Below are 18,366 nucleotides of genomic sequence, written 5' to 3'. Positions count from 1 at the left end.
ATGTTTGAAGCTGCGGAAGTTCTAGTGAGTGTGAGATGATAAGTGAAGCCTTCACACTTTTGTGGTAAAGTGCCGCAAGTATCAACACTTAAACACTCATGTTCTCATGCAGATAAGTATTCTGCTGTTCACCCTAATGGCAAGCAGACTGAAGTAGCAATCAATGGCAAATCTCCAAAGAATCCTTGTCACCTGAGGAACATTTTTCTTGTACTCAGATACATCCGTTCTGTGTTTTTGGGGTGGGAATAGTATGCGTCAGTGCTGTCGGGGGAGTTTTTCTGTGAATTGTCAATGCATGGGTGGATGTTTGCTCTCAGCAGGGTGGAGTACATATGTGTGTGCCAATTATATTAACACTGTGTATTGATGGGATACTTGCAGTTAAAAAAGACACTGTCTGTGCTGAAGCAAAGAATAAGTCTGGAAAGTGTTTACCAGTAGTGTGGTACAAAGTCCATACTAATAAATATACTCATTCAAGAGTTTGGGGTTGTAAGGATTCATTAGGGATGCACTGATATGAAAATTTTGGCCGATACCGATAATTCTTTATATTTGGAAAACCGATATGTTGGCCGATTAAATCCAAATAAATGTTTTTATATAAGAGCCTGATTACAAAAACAAGTCTCACCATTAAAAGCCATGTCCCAAGCACACAATTATAATGTTTTCATTATAATATTATGTAGCCTATATGACAGACTTGCGCTGTATGTGTCTCTTGTATTTTATTTTTTGAAGTGAGTTCAATCATATTTTAAGCAATTCAAAACCATAATGGCGAACAGTGCGCATCTATCGGCTTTAATATATTGCCCAAATTTTCTTATCAGGCCAATAGCGATAACATTAAAAATAAACATATATCGGCCAGTACCAATATGTTGGCTGATATATCGTGCATCCCTAGATAAAGAAGTCTCTTTAAAAAAACAAAGGTTGCTCACAAAAGTGGCATTTATTTAATCAAAAATATAAATAAAATGTAATTTTAAAATATTAAATTAGTAAACATTATTTTACACTGTAAAAAGATTTCACAATACAATCGTTTTTACAGTGTAAAGTAATGTTTACTAATTTAATATTTTAAAATTTTTATTTAGAAACTATTCTAATATGCTGATTTTGTGCTCATGAAACATTTATCAATGCTGAAACCAGTTGGGCTGCTTAATATTTTTGCAGAAATCGTGATTACATTTTTTTTTTTTTACTTGCATTAAGTTGATCAGTGACAGTAATTACTTACTACTGGAAAAAAAAATGTGATGCAATGTTTGCTTATTTGAGATATACTGGAAGGCTACATGCAATTAGTTTAAAGCCCCTATTATGCCATTTTTAAGGTTCCCAATATTATTTTTGGAGTCTCCTACAACAGAGCCTCTTAGAACAGGTTTACATTCAATAATAATTTAATCAATAAAACTTATCGATCGTCGATTAAGCAAGGTGGGTAGATTTGTGGTGCATTTGGCTCATGTGCAAATCACATGTAGTTAGGGCTGTGACTGTGACGGGGCTGGATCTTTTGCTCATATAATTCACAATGTACAAATTGCGCTTTTAATGTGATCCAAACTTTAAAAGTGCCTTAAGATAAAAATAATACAAAGTCCTTTAACATGGAAAGCAACAGAAATGTAGTAACTAAGTCAAGTTTAATTATACTTTCCCACAAAGATAAGCATTTCATCATATATCGAGCTCTGCACTTTGAGAGGGCTTTGGGACACAAGCAGGACATAGCGTCTCTTGTCTCATATCTTCATGTTTTCTCCCAATATTCCAAAGCTACTGACACTGAGAGGAAAGCGAATTAAATCTTCCGCACGAGCAAGACATCTAAATTGGATGTTGTGCTGCCGGGAAAAGCGAAACTGAATACCGGCATGTGTGAAATGCACTATATTATAGGGTGACATGCTAAAAAAAATAGATGGGCTATAAAAAATAAATATTAATAATTCATTCCTGTGACTTATTAATTTCTTTGTCCATGTTTTATTAAATTGTTCACTTGTTCAATTAAAACTAAGGTTACTAAAATCGTGGCCATAATTTAACTAAAATGAGGGAATGAATTAATAAGTTGTGGGAACAAATTCTTAATTCGTGGCCACGATCTACATTTCCACGCAAAAATAGAGGGTAAGACGGTATGGATTTGGGAAAAAGAAACAAGATTGCATGAATACCTCATGGAATATTGTTAAATTCATGGAAATTCGAGTGAGCAACCCGCAAAACAGAACACAAAGCTTAATTCAAATTCATGGGCTCACGTACCTCTCTCATTCAGCATGAATCCAAATGTTCCATGGTTGTGATGTAACATTTGCCTGCTTACCAATTATTTCTCTTGTTAACAAAACTTTGTTCATGTCAAAATAATCACATAAAAAAAAAAAATAAAAAAAAAGAATCATATGAATCATATGTGCAAAAATGTGTTTTTTCATACCACAGCTGGTGGTAGCAGTCACGCTGACAGGCACAGCTCTACGCGTCGTAGTTACTTTTGGGAACATTTTACTTTAAATGATGATAATGTTAATTGCAAACTCAATGATCCCAAACATAACTACGGCTCTCTTGCATCATTTTATCAAATGATCATAATCACATTGATTCATTTTACAATTCTACTACTAGCCTTTCATTTGCATGTAGACTAAAAAAACCTTTTCATTCAGATGAGGAAGCTGGTGTTTTGAGCATTTGCACATTCTGTCATGCTGGTGACTGTCATTACAGTATGCACATCTTGCAGTATTAAGGTTAATGATTAATCAATTGATTGTTAATTTAAACGACGATCGATCATGGGAATGGTCGTAAGTTGACATCCCTAATAAGGGCACTTTAACTTGATAATACAACCCTAATGTGTGGTTATAGCTAGAGGTTTGAGCAGAGCATGATCTGGCACAGCTCTTATCTTTGGTTTTCTCTGCATCGCTCTCTCCGTCCCTCACCCCAAGGCCCGTGATCTCACAGACTCATTCCCCAACAGTTGTGAAGGAGAGAGGAAGGCCTTGCAACTGACTCTGACACAGGTCAAACTTTGAGTCAGTAGTTCAGACAGAACTCTAGGAAAAAAAAACAGGGGTGTTTAACAAGTAGAAATAATTGACCAGTGAAATAAATTAATGTAGCATAGGTATTACTCCATTTTTACATTTTTGTTTTCTGTCAAATGACTAATTTCTCACGAGTGAGTCAGTTTGTTGCTTTAATCTTGGCCTAGTTCTGTGTGTTCTGACATGCTGTGCAATGCATCTGCACACAGACCCTTTGGCCCGTATCTAGAGCAGGTTTCTGACTGGATTTATCATGGAGGATGAAAACACCGCCTCAGTGTCCCAGCTGGATTTGTTACTCAAATCAGAGGGATCTAAGAAGGATCATTGCTTTGCTGTTGGCATATTAGCCATTCAAAAGCCCTGTAATCTTTCACTGGCTGAGGAGCATCCTGACGATGTTGGCAGGGTTAGCATGTTCTCAGATGCTGCTTTTAGATGTTTTTGTTATCCGTAGCCCCTATTTGGAAGCCACAAATAGTTAGGTTAAGTTATATGTACACATTCACACTCATTAGACCTCTATTACACTAGTGTTTACATCACAGCGTGAGTCATACTTTTCCTGCAACTGCTAAATTCTTGCAAATGCATTTCGTAGTATTGCTAAATCCCTATAATTCATTCATAATTCATTCACATAGATTCTCGGCCTGCTCTTACAGTATGGGATATGCTCAGTCACGCTACGTAAAACCGTCCGTACACCCTCTATCACCTGTTTGGGCTGCTGTGTTCCCAGATAGAGCTCTCATTATCACTATGTACACTACACTCGTAGATTATGACAAGAGCAGACGTATGGCCTTTCAAACTTTCCCAGCTGCGTAGGGTTGAGGGAAAGAGGGCTCATGGAAGAGAGTAAATGGATAGAGACAGACAGAGCTCTGTACCCAGTGACCTCTCCTCTTGATAACAAGCAGCAGTATTTCACAAAACAGTGGGCAACATGAAACTGTCATTTCTGAGAAGTCTTCCTTTTTTCCACTACTCTGTTCGTTCATGCACAGGGCAGCTGATTGCGTGTGTGTGTGTGTGTGTGTGTGTGTGTGTGTGTGTGTGTGTGTGTGTGTGTGTGTGTTTGTGTAAGCGGCAGGGGAACTGAACAGGGTGTATGTGTGACACAGCAGAGGCTTCACAGTTCACACTAGCTTGCCTCCGGTGTTAAAGAGAAACTGAATGTCTTACCGGACAGTTCCAGTTCTGCCTAGTTCAAACGTGTGACCTCTAAACGCTAGATTTGTCTTGTGAGAGAAGATTGTGAGTAGTGTCTTATTGCCAGCTGTGTGATTACCTAGTGACTTTAAAGGCGCAAAGATCCTTGTGATCTGTATTCAAAACTTTATTTTTTTTTTACCCCCGACCCATCTGCCTTTTCTTTTCTCTCTGTCTCTTCCTGTCTCACTGTTACATTGCACTCATTTCTTCCCCATCTGTTCTGGTAGTAGCAATTACAGGAGTGGCTTGCAAATGCGGTTGTATGATTTGCATGAGTTCCTGGTAAAAGTAGAGCAGGAGGAAGTAGAGCCTTCATAGGAACGCCATTTCACACAGCTGCATCCCTGATTGTGTAGCTTCTCATAGAGCATTTTATTGGTGTCGTTTACGCTTGGCATGTGTATGCATTTTGGGAGATCTTATCAGCAGTGCATAGCACTGAATTACTAGGGCTTTGATTTTCTCGATTTTAATCAATTCTCATTTTGAAGAAACAATATCGATACTTAAATACCAAGAATCGATATTTCCGTATGCTGTTTTCAGTTGATGAATGAGCAAAGCATGGTTGTGCACCTCCCATCCAATAAATTGTGATAAATTATTAAACAGTTTTTGCTGCTTAACATTTTTGTGGAAACAAAGATGCTATTAGTATTCAAACATTTGTGGTAAGTTTAAAAAAAAAATATATATACTTTTTTTTTTTTTTTTTTTTTTCATCAAGGATGCATTAAATTGATCAAAAGTGACAGTGAAGACATTTATAATGTTACAAAAGATTTCTATTTAATAAATGCTTTAATGAATTTAATAAATACATTTAATAAGTGCTGAACTTTTTTTTTTTTTATTTATCAAAGAATCCTGAAAAAAAAAAAAAGGTCACCATTTACACAAATATTAAGCAGCACAACTGTTTTCAACATTGATAATAATAATAGGAAATGTTACCTAAGCACCAAATCAGTATATTAGAATGATTTCTGAAGGATCATGTGACATTGAAGAGTGGAGTAATGATACTGAAAATTCAGCTTTGCATCACAGGAATAAATGACTTTTAAAAATATATTCCAATACAAAACAGTTATTTTAAATTGTAATAATATTTCACAATATTACTGTTTTTACAGTATTTTTTGATTAAATAAATGCAGCCTTGGTGAGCAAAAGAGACTTCTTTCAAAACCATTTTTAAAAAAAATGGTAGTTTTCAAACTTTTGAATTATTTGGTCTAAAGTCACATTCTGAGGTGGAGAGGATGGAATGAATATGTCCAAGTCATATTTGTAGTGTAAACATGAATGTGTTCTGAAGCATCCCTGATAACAATCCACACAAATATCAATCAACACTAAAACAAAGGACTTGTAATAAATAGCTATGCTTTTATCTAGCGATACTTTTCCTCCTGAGATTATATAGATGTTTATTTTTTATTAATTTGTTCATTCATATCATGTCCAACAGTTCAATAATGAAGAAACAGGCCATCTATATAAACTCAAACTCTGCAAGCTGTTTCTCATGAATCTTGCTCTTCAAATCAGTCTATTAATGTAGTCACAGAAGTGGCCACAGGAGAAACATGTAGTTATGATCAGATCAGCCAAGACTGATATTAATATCAGGTGTAAATGGGGTCATTGTCTTGTTTTCTACAAGGCAATGAAGCACCTCAATGTCAAAATAGCCATCCTTTGTGTGGTTGTGTTTCCTTGTGCAGCTCAATTATCCTGTCTGAACCGTTGGTTTACCATCTGGCCCCTGGAGAAGGTTTTAAATGAAAAAGCATTTGTGGTGGTCTAGTCCTGAGCAAGCTTTTAGCTCTGCTCCTCTTTTGATAAGATAATCGCATTCCTAGTCTTGCTGCTTTTTCTCTTTTAAAGAGGCTACTTTCACTTTTTTGTGCCATCTTTTTAGCCTCATCTGTTGGATATAGCGTTTGAGACTGCCTCTTTCCCTCTGAGAATTGCAACTTGTTGACAGTCCAAGTCTTCTGATGTTCCTTTTTTTGAAATCGTGTCTGTCTCAACATGTCCAAGTCTCGCATCGTGAAGACTCTCATTGTGTGTGCTGTTTTTTTTCTTTTTTTCTTAATGTGGTAATTCAATCTGTTGCAGATCAGGGAGCCAAGATGACTTGGTTACTTTGATGGGTGTCCTTTTATTGTAGATGGGGGTGGCGAGTCGAGTAGAGAAGCGTGGGACTGTGGAACAGTTGAGGCTGTTTGAAGCTTTGCCTGACTTTAATCCTTGCGACTGCCTTTGAGTTTGCAGAAACTCAGGAACAAGTCCTCCTTGTATTGTCCTTTTTGTGCCTTTTTTCATGTAAGCCTTTCTCTTTAGCTCTCTACCCTTCTGTTTTTTTCCCCCCCATGTGCACTACTTTTGATTTGAGAGTCTGCATTTAGAGGCAAACCTGGCATTTGCATGAAACAGGACATTGTGCTCTGTGCCATATCAGGAAGTAGGTGTCTTGATGTCCTAGACTTGCTATTATCACCTGTCTGCTTCAAATTGCCTTTCTCAATGAGACGAGTCACTGGCTTACACAGCAGCAAGGGTGAATCATCATCATCAGTCAGAGCTGAGCAGTACTACTCTTAAGATGTTCATAAGGATGTCTAAATGATTGTTCAACTGTTCTGCACTTACTGTGTCTTCTTTCTCCCTCTCTACAGTGTTTCTGTGTTGATTCGGATCACACATATATGGCGTTTGTGACCGTCTGCGGAGAGTTCTGCCAGGCTCAGCACCTCACCTTTGTGGACAAGTGAATTGTTAGCCGCCCGAGGGACTACGCTACCCAGAAGCCTCCCTGACAGCCAGCACACTGGGTCCAGTCTGTCTCTTCTATACCCTTTTGGGATCCCGTGTAGTCCTCGAGCACGCCTGCCTCACTTCCTCCCTACAGCTTTTTCTCCCTGTAGCCAATCATAAACTCTTCTCCTGAATGGGGTAATCTCAATTGTCTCAATTGGATGACTGAAGGATAGTCTCCCTTTTTCTTTAGTTTTCCTTTCAAGTTTCTCATCCCTTTTTTTTTTTTTTTTATACATCCTTTGAACATCGTGGACTAGATCACCCTCCTTTTGGCTTTTGTTTGTACTTCTAGTAGTCTAGTGTCCACTCACCATTGCACCCAATATATTTTTTTTTTTGTCTGTATTTATTTTTTCATACTGCTGAGATCTGAGCCAAAGATTTTTTTTAAAGAAACAAAGGAACAGGAGTTATAAGTACTTCATTGTAATTGTTTTAAAGACGTCTTGCCAACATGAACCGCCCTGCCGCTGTTGAGATTTCCTATGACTGCATGAGATTCCTCATCACACACAACCCCACCAACTCCACTCTCAACAAGTTCACTGAGGTAAGGGAGCCGTCTAGATCCTCCTTTTGTGAATGAGCTTGTCACAGAAGGGAAAACCCAAATATCTTCTCTTACACATTTCACTCTGTCTCCCACCTTAGGAGCTGAAGAAGTTTGGGGTGAACACACTGGTGAGAGTATGTGAAGCCACCTATGACAAGGCGCCAGTGGAGAAGGAGGGCATCCAGGTCCTGGTGAGTAAATCTAATTGAAGATTTGAAGAACAGTGTTTAAAGGAAGGAAGAAAAGAAAAGGTGCTCATTTTGTCACGCTGAATGACAGTGCTTTTCTGCAAGATCAGCTGCCTCTGGTTGATAAAAAGGCACATCAGCATGCCTATGCTACACTCTTGCGAACTCCCAGTAGTAATTCACTGGCCTTAAAGGGCAACTAATTGTTGCTTTAACTGGCCCAAAACTCTCAAAATAGCCCTGTGCCATTCATCTTGTTGAGCCCTGTTCATTATTATTAATTGTAAATTGCAAATATACAGGAAGAAATTCATCACGGTATTAAATTACATTTTAAAATGTATTAAAATAGAAAACTATGGAAGCTTGTTTCCGCCACTAAATAAAAAAAAAATAAAAAAGGTAATTATTCTTAACTTTTTATCTGTTTTTTTTTCTCAGAATTACGTGATTTTAAACTCAGAATTGCATGATATAAAGTCAGAATTGTGTGATAAAGTCAAATTTTTAAGTTGTAAAGTCAGAATTGCGAGATCTAAAGATCTTTATAATATCTTACATCTTTATAACTCGCAATTCTGACTTTATATCTCACAATTCAGACTTTTTTCCTCAGAATTACGATATATAAACTCACAAATGTGAGTTATAAAGTCAAAATTGCATGATATAAACTCGCAATTGCGAGTTATAAAGTCAGAATTGTGAGATATAATTTCGCAATTCTGAGAAAAAACGTCAGTCTTTTTTCCCGCACAATTTAGACATTATAACACGCAATTGCGAGTTTATATCATGCAATTCTGACTTTATATCAGAAAAAAGTTAGAATTGTGAGATATAAACTCGCAATTGCAAGAAAGTCAGAATTGTGAGAGAAATTCACATTTACCTTTATTTTTAATTTCATGGTGGAAACAAGCTTCCATAGAAAACCGCTATTTTAAATTGTAATAATATTTCACAGTATTACTGTTACTGTATTTTTTTTTTATCAAATAAATGCAGCCTTGGTGTGCATAAGAAACTTCTTTTAAAAATATTATGAAATCTTACCGACCCCAAACTTTTGAATAGTAGTATCAGTGAGAACTGCATAAAGACTGCATAAAGCTATTCTGTCCGTCTGTCTTAATTTTCAGGTGTGCTGAAAGCATTTAATTTTAAACCAAATTCAACAGTTTAACCTTCTTACAAATTTTCACAATTTCTGCTGTAACATCTTGCTATTTTATTGCACATAGTGAAAATATGCAGTAGTTGTCTTTATCAAATAGCCAGGACATTCACGTTCACGAATCACTATTGAATATAGGTAGCAGTTAGGGTTAATTGATGTCTACTGTATAATGAATTGTTTAATTTATCATGCTTTTATAATTGTATAATTATTTACTAGATTAACTTAATTACACTGGCAAAAGAAATGTAAATTAACTGTAACCACAGCAATTTCAGTGCCGCTTTAACTCAACACTTTGCCTGCAGAGGATTGCGGTAACTGTGCAACGATTTTAATGATTGCTTTGTCCTGTTTGCAATGGTCTTTTCTGTGATCTCTTCTCAAAAGGACAAGTGAACAAGCGAAACCTCACATGCTCCTTTTCCTCTCCGGATCACGTAGGTCGTTTCACCCAGAGCCCTACTGATGTCACTAACAAGTGCTGTATGTGGGTGTGTGTAATAAAAACACATTCTTGGTGTCCTTTGAAAGAAAAATCTTACTCTGAGTATTGAGTCTTTATTTATACTTGACATTATCTCATTCTGACCCTGCTGGAAAAGCCTAGATAGCCCTCCCAGTTTATTTACCATCTCTGATCACCTGTACTCTGCATGCTAGGTTGGTAAATAGAAGATATTTTGACAGCTACAAATGTTTTAAAGCAGCTCTATCTCCGCTGTATCTGAGGATTAAGTCAAGCCAAACATTTCTCCTGTAAAAGAGGAAATTTCCACCCCTGCCTTTGTTCCATTTTATGTATTTGAGAATTTTCCTCCTACAGAAGGTTATTTGAAAATAATAAGGAAGGAAAGCTGTTAGAAGGGGAACAATATAAGAGAAGGTACAGAGCAGTTCAAACTCTACGGTCACGGTAGGGTGGCAGCAGTCAGCATACAGTGTGTGTGTGTGTGTGTGTGTGTGTGTGTGTGTGATATATGGCCCATTGCATCTGTCTAACTGCAGCTGTAACACAATACCTGGGAAAATATTTATATTAGTGCTGTCAATCGATAAAAAAAAAAAAAAAAAAAACTAATTAATCACACACTTTTCTGTAATTAATCTCGATATAAAACATTGGCGCTTTTAATGTTTTTATATTGTAATTTCACAGTTACTCTCCACATTAATGTAGAAACAAGTTAAAGACAGTATTTTTTAAACATTTGTTTAATGGCATCTTTTTATGAATGAAGGCCAGTATTGCTGATACTAATACTGCTGTCTCTATGAAATTGATTTTTTTTTTTTTTAACAAATTATAGACATTCAACATTACAATATAACAAAGCTGTCAATTTCAACATTTATTAGGCTTTAAATAACTTTTAATTTAAGTGAACTTAAAACAATCTTCACACAAACCCATTATAATAAATGTCATATTTACCTGTGGCAAACCTGCCTAACTAGGAAACCTGTCTAACAGTTTAATAAATGATACATTAAATATAGATTAATCCTTATTAAAGCTACAATTTTCTCTGTTACCTTTGTTCTTTGATTAACATTAGTGACAGACATAACAGCATCAGGTTTATTAGGCTGCTGTCACTTTAAAATCTGCCACTGCCGAACATGACGAGGCTTTGACACGCATCTCATTTTCTCACACCTCTTTAAGTTCATTTAAGATGTTAATTCTGTGTTATTGTTTGTTAAAGTGCAGAAGAGAACTCAAGGTTGGTGCACATCTTTCTTTGCACACAAGTCGTCTGTGTCACACAGGCACGACATTCAAAGACAGCGTGTCTTGTGGCACTTGAATTGTTTAAAAGCATTTGCGTGAATAAGAACGTGATCATAATGTAACGCTAGCCAAATTATGACAAAAAACGGATGCTGCATTAATCACGTTAAATAATTTTAACGTGTTAAACTGAAACATGCTAATTTTGACAGCACTAATTTATATCACTGCTATTCAAGACTGCACCTCATCCAGTTTTCTTTGGAAGTGGCTCACTCATAATTCACAGGGAATGGCTAAAATAAAGAAAGAACAAGGTTTGATTGGGAACAAGTTTAAGAAGCATGTCTGTGGGTCAGCAGGAGCGCAGCGGCCCAGACAGCTGCACAGACACAGAGCTGCCAGCCAGTCTGTTTCCATTATCTGTCATTCTCGCCCACACACCCTTTCTCTTTAACATTCCCAAGTATCAAAACTTCTCACACGCTCAGATCTTGGGATATTCAAAGAGGAAATGGAAAGCAGACTTAGATAACTACATAAAACTGCTGATAATTAATGCTGTCCAAAGCTGTGTTTAGTGATGCAAATGGATTTACCAGAAAACCACCGTACTCCCTTAGGATGATATTAGACTTGTGCGTCATTTCGGTGAACCCTATATCTTGCCCCAAACTCCTCTCTGTCCTCTCCACTCCTTCTGACAGCTCTCCTTATTGATCTTATTTTTCCAGTTTCACATTATATCTTAATCTCCCAGGTCCGTCCGTCCTCTCTTCTTTTGTCTCTGCATATCTCTCTCTCAGGCCTTTCTCGCTAGTTGTGTGGTTTGGCTGGGGGGAGTCCAGATCTCTGTGGCCTTCTGCCCAAAAAACAATTCATGAGAACGTTCTGCTCTTCCACAATGCTTTGCTCCACAAGCACGTTCGGCAAGGCCTAATGTGAAACATCTCAAGTTCTTCAGCTGTTTCACCTCGGAAATGTTCCCTTTAATGCTCTGAAATGTATACAAGACATTAAAGCATTTAGTCAAAATCTAAACTGCTGTTTATTTGTTCCTGTTTTTTCATTGCTGCAGGACTGGCCCTTTGATGATGGAGCTCCGCCCCCCACCCAGATTGTAGATGATTGGTTAAACCTGCTGAAGACTAAGTTCCGAGAGGAGCCAGGATGCTGCGTCGCCGTTCACTGTGTCGCAGGATTGGGCCGGTTAGTCTTTTAGTTATCAATGTGCTTCTTCATTTGTAGCTTAGAGGAGCCCTCCTCCATTAGCTCTAGTGGTAGGACATATGTCTTGTCTCAAAAGAGACCAAATCTGCATTTATTTGATCAAATAACAGTAATATTGAATATGCAAAAAAATTAAATCTTCAAGTAATATTGTGAAATATTATTACAATTTGAAATAACGGTTTTCGATTTTACCATTTTAAAATGTAATTTATCCCTTTGATGGTAAAGCTGAATCAGCATATCATCATGTGACCCTACAGTGTCACATAATGATATGCTGATTTGGTGCTCAAGATATATTTATTATTATAATAAATGAAAACAGTGCTGCATATGGAAACCATAATACATTTTTTTGTTTTTTGTTTTTTTTCTTCTCCAGAATTCTGAGTCCAAAAACATTATTTGAAATAAAAATCTTTTATCTTTACTGTTACTTCTGAGCAATTTAATGCTTCCTTGCTGATTAAAAGTATTGATTTAAAAAAAAATATATATATATATATATATATATATATATAAAATCACAAACTTTTAACTGTAGTGTAAATGCAGAGTGTATGTCATAGCATTTTTTTTATTTCTAAAGATTAGCCATTGAGTTCCTTTAAATTAGAAAAGACAAGTGACATTTAGCAATATAGCAAACAAGATTAATGGCACTTCACCATCTGGATTGTTGAAAGCAGTGAGAAATACAAACAGTAAAGAATCTTAAGCATATTCACAGTGTACTGGATCCACTCTTTGCATACTAGGGATGGGTGACGTCCAACTAGACAATCATTTAGATTGGCACCAGAATGTGGCTTATGTAAAAAAAAAAATCAGGTGATCCTGAAAAGTTGTTTAGTTGCTTAAGCAACCCATGACTAGTCAAAAATACGTAGTTGAGACCCACTTGTGTTTTCTTCAAACACTTTGTAACTTTTGCAAATTTAACCTTTCTCACCTATGTATAAACCCGCTGACACATGCGCGCGCACACACACACACACACACACACACACACACACACACACACACACACACACACACACACACACACACACACACACACACACAAAACCAGTCTCAACTTGAGAAGGTAAGCGTCTGTGACCTGCTGGTGTTAGTATGGTGTAACCAACATTGTGGGCAGTACTGTGCACTCTGTACTCTCGCATTCATTTTCCTGAGCTCAGTTTACACCAGTTCTTTTAGGGACAAACAGCAGCACCATTTAAAACGAGCCTGTGGTTGTGCTGCTCTCCAAGCGATGAAGTGTTTTTGTTGTTGTTTGTTCAGTGTTTTTTCTTTTTTGGGGGGGAGAGGGTGTGTGTGAGAACTCGACTACAGACTGCCTTCTCAGCTCTTGACCTCTTTGCTTACACAAACAGCTCAGAATACAGTTTTCTCTGTGAACACAAGCACGCTTGTTGTTTTTGAGCTCACAAAGATGGTACACTCTGATTTGGTTGTTGTTGATGCAGGTGCAAAATTCATGACCTGAAAATGGATATTTTTGAGTGTTGCTTTTTTTTTTCTTTTTTTTTTTCCTATAGATTTTCAAGTTGAGTGAAGCCTTGCATTGTATTGAACATATGTTTTGTCTTGTTTTTTTATAGAGCACCTGTGCTGGTGGCTTTAGCCTTAATTGAGAGTGGAATGAAGTATGAAGATGCGGTGCAGTTTATAAGACAGTAAGTAGCTTTGGATGATTTGTCCATGATCATTCATGTTGACATTCTAACTTCTGCTTTAAGGTTAGAGTACACTACAGTACTTTTTAAGTATCTGAACCCATTTTAAAACACTAGGCATCATACGCTTGACAACTTTGTAAATGGTTACAGAAAAAACTGAGCACCATACACTAAACGACTGAGGATCAGACACTACCAGACTTTCCGAAGTCATTCTGAACACACATTCGCACAGAAACATGCTATTCTTTGCTAGGAGACGCATTATAGATGGAAACAATATGTTCTAAAAACTGACCAAAATATCATACAAGTTTGATATCCTTTGTCTGGATGGAGTCAAATACCCCTTTCACACATTCATTCTTTACTGGTAAATTACTGTTTAAAGATCATGTGTGAACAGGACCTTTTCAAAAATAACACTAAATCAGTTCTGGCAATTTTCCGGAATGAGAAGTTGGAACATTACCAGTAAATTCCCAGTATGATACTATGTGAGAACAAAGAATATGATTACCGGTATGATAAGTATGAGGGCAGGACATGCTGAACTAAGAATTTTGCTTTAGGCCAATCATAAATCCCTGTCAGGTGTGTTTACGGAAAGCTCTGCTGCTTTAATTTTTTTTCTTTGTAAAAATGTGCTATATTGACGTCTGAAGATTGCGCCGCGTCTCACGCTCAAAACCATGCCTTCTTTTTCAATCATCAGCGTTGCGTCGTGAATAGCACATTTGTGTTATTACTGGAGAAGTCGATCTGGTAATTTTATGGTAATTTACCAAGATTCATGTGTGAAAGTCTGAAGAAGGGGCTGGGTGATATGCCAAAAAAAAGATTTTTTTTTTTTTTTTTTTTTCCCCTCCAGAACGATTGACCGATTCACAATTTAAAATTTTTTTTTTTTAACTAGTCAACTTAAAAACGCAACTACAATATGATTCAAGTAACATTCTCAAAATATGCATGAAATATGAAGGCAAATGTTGTCCAAACTTATCTTAAACATATCCTATATAGTAATAGCAGTAAATAACACCAGTAATAGGCTATTATTAACAGCAAATGCTTTGTAAAAACAGAAAATAACAGCACCTTTCAGCCTGTCACCATCATGCAAACATGAAATATCAAACATACAGTAGTAGTTCTTTACAGATTTTTGCATTCCATTGTGTCATTTTTCCTATTGTTTTTATGTTTGGTGAACGTGTTTGACTTTTGCACTTGTGTCTCGCGTCTTTTGCAGCGTCTCACCCATGAAACGGCATTCAAAAACCGCAGCGGTCAAGTTAAAAAAGAAAAAAAAGTTCAACTCACATTTAATAACTTTGCTTTTTTTCCCATTCCATGTTGGCCAGTCAGAAGACTGGTTATTACCGGTTGCTGTTCCGTCGTCATAAGCCAAAATCTCCGGTTGCACCGTCTACACAACAACACTGCAACCGGAGTTTCTAAAAATCTTCACCCTGGCAGGAATTTTCAAAAGTTCGGTTTCAGTGACCGGATACTGCGTTTGCGTGTGGACAAACGGCCAAACCGCATAGAAAAAGCTTTGGTTTTGAAAATACCCGTGTTCGTGTGGATGGAGCCTAATACTGTCGATGTGTTCGATGTTCATAGAGCGTCGCATGAGAGCAGTTAATCAGGCACTGCATCATGTGGTCAGGTCGTTTTCTTCTCTTAACGGTTGTCATTGCTGTATTGTCAACATGTCTAATTGTAACGTTTGCTAACATTTTTACTCAAAAACGAGATTTCTTGATTTTAAAAATAATAAAAATAAAGGCAAAACATTACATTTGAATTAATCAAAAAAATCGCCCGATCTGTCAACTCTGACTGTCCAGTGTCTGCAGACCGGCTCTGACTTTTGGCATCTAGCGAAACTAGGAGTAAAACATTTGGGCAAAAGTTGTGTATTCCAGCCTTTAGTAGATTTAAACTGCACTCTCATAATTTTTTTTTTTTGTTTATTTGTTTTTGTTTTTTTTAGGAAGAGACGTGGAGCCTTCAACTCCAAACAGCTTCTTTACCTTGAAAAATACAGACCCAAGATGCGTCTGCGGTTCAAGGATGCCAACGGCCACAACTGCTGTGTCCAGTAGTGCGTCATTCTGTCAGTCATACAAAACAACAGTGGGAATTTCAACCAGGGTAGAGGGGAGCAAAAGCTGTGGGTTATAATTGTGGTGATTTTTCTCAAATGAATCATGGCTAATCGATCACAGAGATGTAATGAATGAAAGCTGATCTATGGATTCACCAGCAGTATCAATGCGAAGGGTCAAAGCACACAGATGAGCCCGTAGCCTGGTTGGTTAACCAGTGTTAACAGTCAACGGGCAAGAATATACACAAGTTCCCCTGATTTCCCAAATTTACAATCATGGGATGACTTTTTATTTTGTGTTATTTCAGAAACGAGTACTTTGAACCATGATGAAAAGATTTACAGTTGTAAAATGCTGTCATTGTTGATTTTTATTAAGAATTTTATTGTTGGGCATGTTCCTTTTATCATTTCTTTTTTTATTATTATTATTATTTCCACAGACAATAGCCAATTTTGTTACAGAAACAACTCTAAAGTAGGCATATGATATTTTTGCACAAAACAAAATTAAGAAGTTTCTTTCCAATGCAGCAATTGCCCCCTTGAAATCACTTTTAATTTAGGGTTAGCCTAGGTTTTAATTATGTCAGCTGTATTTATTCACTATAATTAGTGTCTTGTCAGGAGTGTGGGTGGGGTTAGGACACTTTTCTTTCCTTCTTTCTTTCTTTCATGGAGCCATGTTATTTTCTCTTGTTTTCGTAATCTCTGGGGAGTGCAATATTCAGTCCAGCTTAGAAAAGCCCTCACCCTTAGGACCGTCCTACATCCAAATTGAAACGCAGGAGGACACTTGGCTTGTCTTAGGTACTCACTTTCTAAAGCTGCTCTTCGCTGGCTGGTCAGTAAAAAGCTTTACTGTAGACCTGGCTGTGACACGCACACATAATGTGTACACTTTATCTGTCACCCTACCGTTCAGCCCACAGACACACTGAAGGAAGTGAGAGGTGGGAGACTGGTCAGCTCTGGGTTTATTTTATTTTATTTTTAATCATTGTGCCCATTTTGAAAACACCCCCACTTCATCTTGGTTTTAAGACAAATAAATGAATTGAAATTGATTCTGGCCTATTTTCATTGTGTGTTCCTTCCTGTAATATGTTAGCTATTTACTGTTCTTGGTGGATGAGTCACTACGTGATGACTGATGATTTTTACGGCCACCTTAAAGATAACATCCGAAATTATGGTGAAAGATAATGTGAGAAGTAATTTGGTGAAAATAACATGTTGTCACCTGCAACCGAAAGAAATGAATCTATCTTGTGATTGCTATTCTATAAAAAGGGACAAAAAGATGCATGTTTCTCTTCAGACAGCGACTGACCCAGTATGTAGGACTTTCAGCAGTCATTTAAAGGCAAACTAAATGTGACTCATTTGCCTCCATGAGGCTTTTCCACACCAGGATTTCTGTCCAGAAAGGTCCTGGCTGATCTGTGACTCATGCACGTAAAGGAAACAGCTCATCTGTGACATTTCTAATGTGAAGAGTGATAGTGCAGATGGAGGATGACTAAACTCTTGAAATATTTAAATCAGTCACATGGTAGAAAATCCACAGGAAGTTGGGAAATGACCTATTTACTTCCATCTCTACACCTGCTGACATAATCCACTGGAGTCTGTAATATGAAGAGTCAGATGTGCGACTAATTGTTTTAAGTAGAGTACTAATGTATAATCTATTCTATGTAGGAAACCACAGCACTAAAATGTTTGCCTCTTAAATGACTAGTACAAAGATGGAAGTCAGATTTTCCAGATTGCACAAGTCTGGGCTGGTTTGTCTTTATCTGCAGTGCCATCTGCTGGATCAGCTCGTGTGTGGGGAAGGTGTCTAACAATCATAGTTGAGGTTAGGGAGTAGACAAGTTAAATTCACTCACCCGCCTCAAGTTGTTCCAAACCTGTATGAATTTCTTTCTTTTGCTGAACACAAAAGAAGATATTTCGTAGAATGTCCAGTTGATGGGGCCCAGCCGGCTTCCATATTATGAAAATAAATAAATAAAACTATGGTAGTCAATGGGGTCCCATCAACTTTTTGGTTACGGACATTCTTCAAAATATCTTCTTTTGTGTTCAGCTGAAGAAAGAAATTCATTCAGGTTTGGAACAACTTGAGGGTGAGTAAATGATGACATTCATTTTTGGGTGAACTATCCATTTAACCGTTGTGTGTCTGCAAACTGATTTTGTACTGTTAAATTTGAATGATCCTTTTCAGGGAGTAACATTAGCTAGACCACAGAATTTAAGTTTGATTTATGTTGATAAATTGTAAGACTGTATGTAAAAATGCAAGACTGAACTGAGAGCACTGAGCTCTGTGGATTTGCCCACATTTTTGTAGCTTTTATTAAACAGCTTTTCACTGGAAAATGAAGGCAAAAAATGAATGGGCGTCACAGATAACAAATGCGATAGAATAAAGATAGTGTTCTTCTAGGCTTTCTTGCGTTTATAAAATTGGATAAGCTTATGGGTTTTAAGCCACAGCATTTTGTATGAGATGTTTTAATTTATGT

The 18,366-nt window shown here is 37.1% G+C and overlaps 1 protein-coding gene across 1 annotated transcript in view; it reads left to right on the top strand.

Moving 5' to 3' along the window:
* Nucleotides 1-16,896, top strand: part of ptp4a2b (protein tyrosine phosphatase 4A2b) — a 29,078-nt gene extending 12,182 nt beyond the window's left edge. The window contains exons 2-7 of the mRNA XM_051871669.1: nucleotides 6,998-7,274; nucleotides 7,581-7,689; nucleotides 7,791-7,883; nucleotides 11,874-12,004; nucleotides 13,636-13,710; nucleotides 15,713-16,896. Coding sequence (XP_051727629.1) covers nucleotides 7,270-7,274; nucleotides 7,581-7,689; nucleotides 7,791-7,883; nucleotides 11,874-12,004; nucleotides 13,636-13,710; nucleotides 15,713-15,824 — 525 coding nt within the window. The 5' untranslated portion in view covers nucleotides 6,998-7,269 and the 3' untranslated portion in view covers nucleotides 15,825-16,896. The remainder of the gene's footprint in view (nucleotides 1-6,997; nucleotides 7,275-7,580; nucleotides 7,690-7,790; nucleotides 7,884-11,873; nucleotides 12,005-13,635; nucleotides 13,711-15,712) is intronic.
* The last annotated feature ends 1,470 nt before the right edge of the window (nucleotides 16,897-18,366 follow it).

Source organism: Ctenopharyngodon idella, chromosome 19 (assembly GCF_019924925.1).
Source record: "Ctenopharyngodon idella isolate HZGC_01 chromosome 19, HZGC01, whole genome shotgun sequence".
NCBI classification, from domain to species: domain Eukaryota; kingdom Metazoa; phylum Chordata; class Actinopteri; order Cypriniformes; family Xenocyprididae; genus Ctenopharyngodon; species Ctenopharyngodon idella.
The sequence above is the reverse complement of the archived record's forward strand: the minus strand, read 5'-3'. Positions and strand labels throughout refer to the sequence as shown.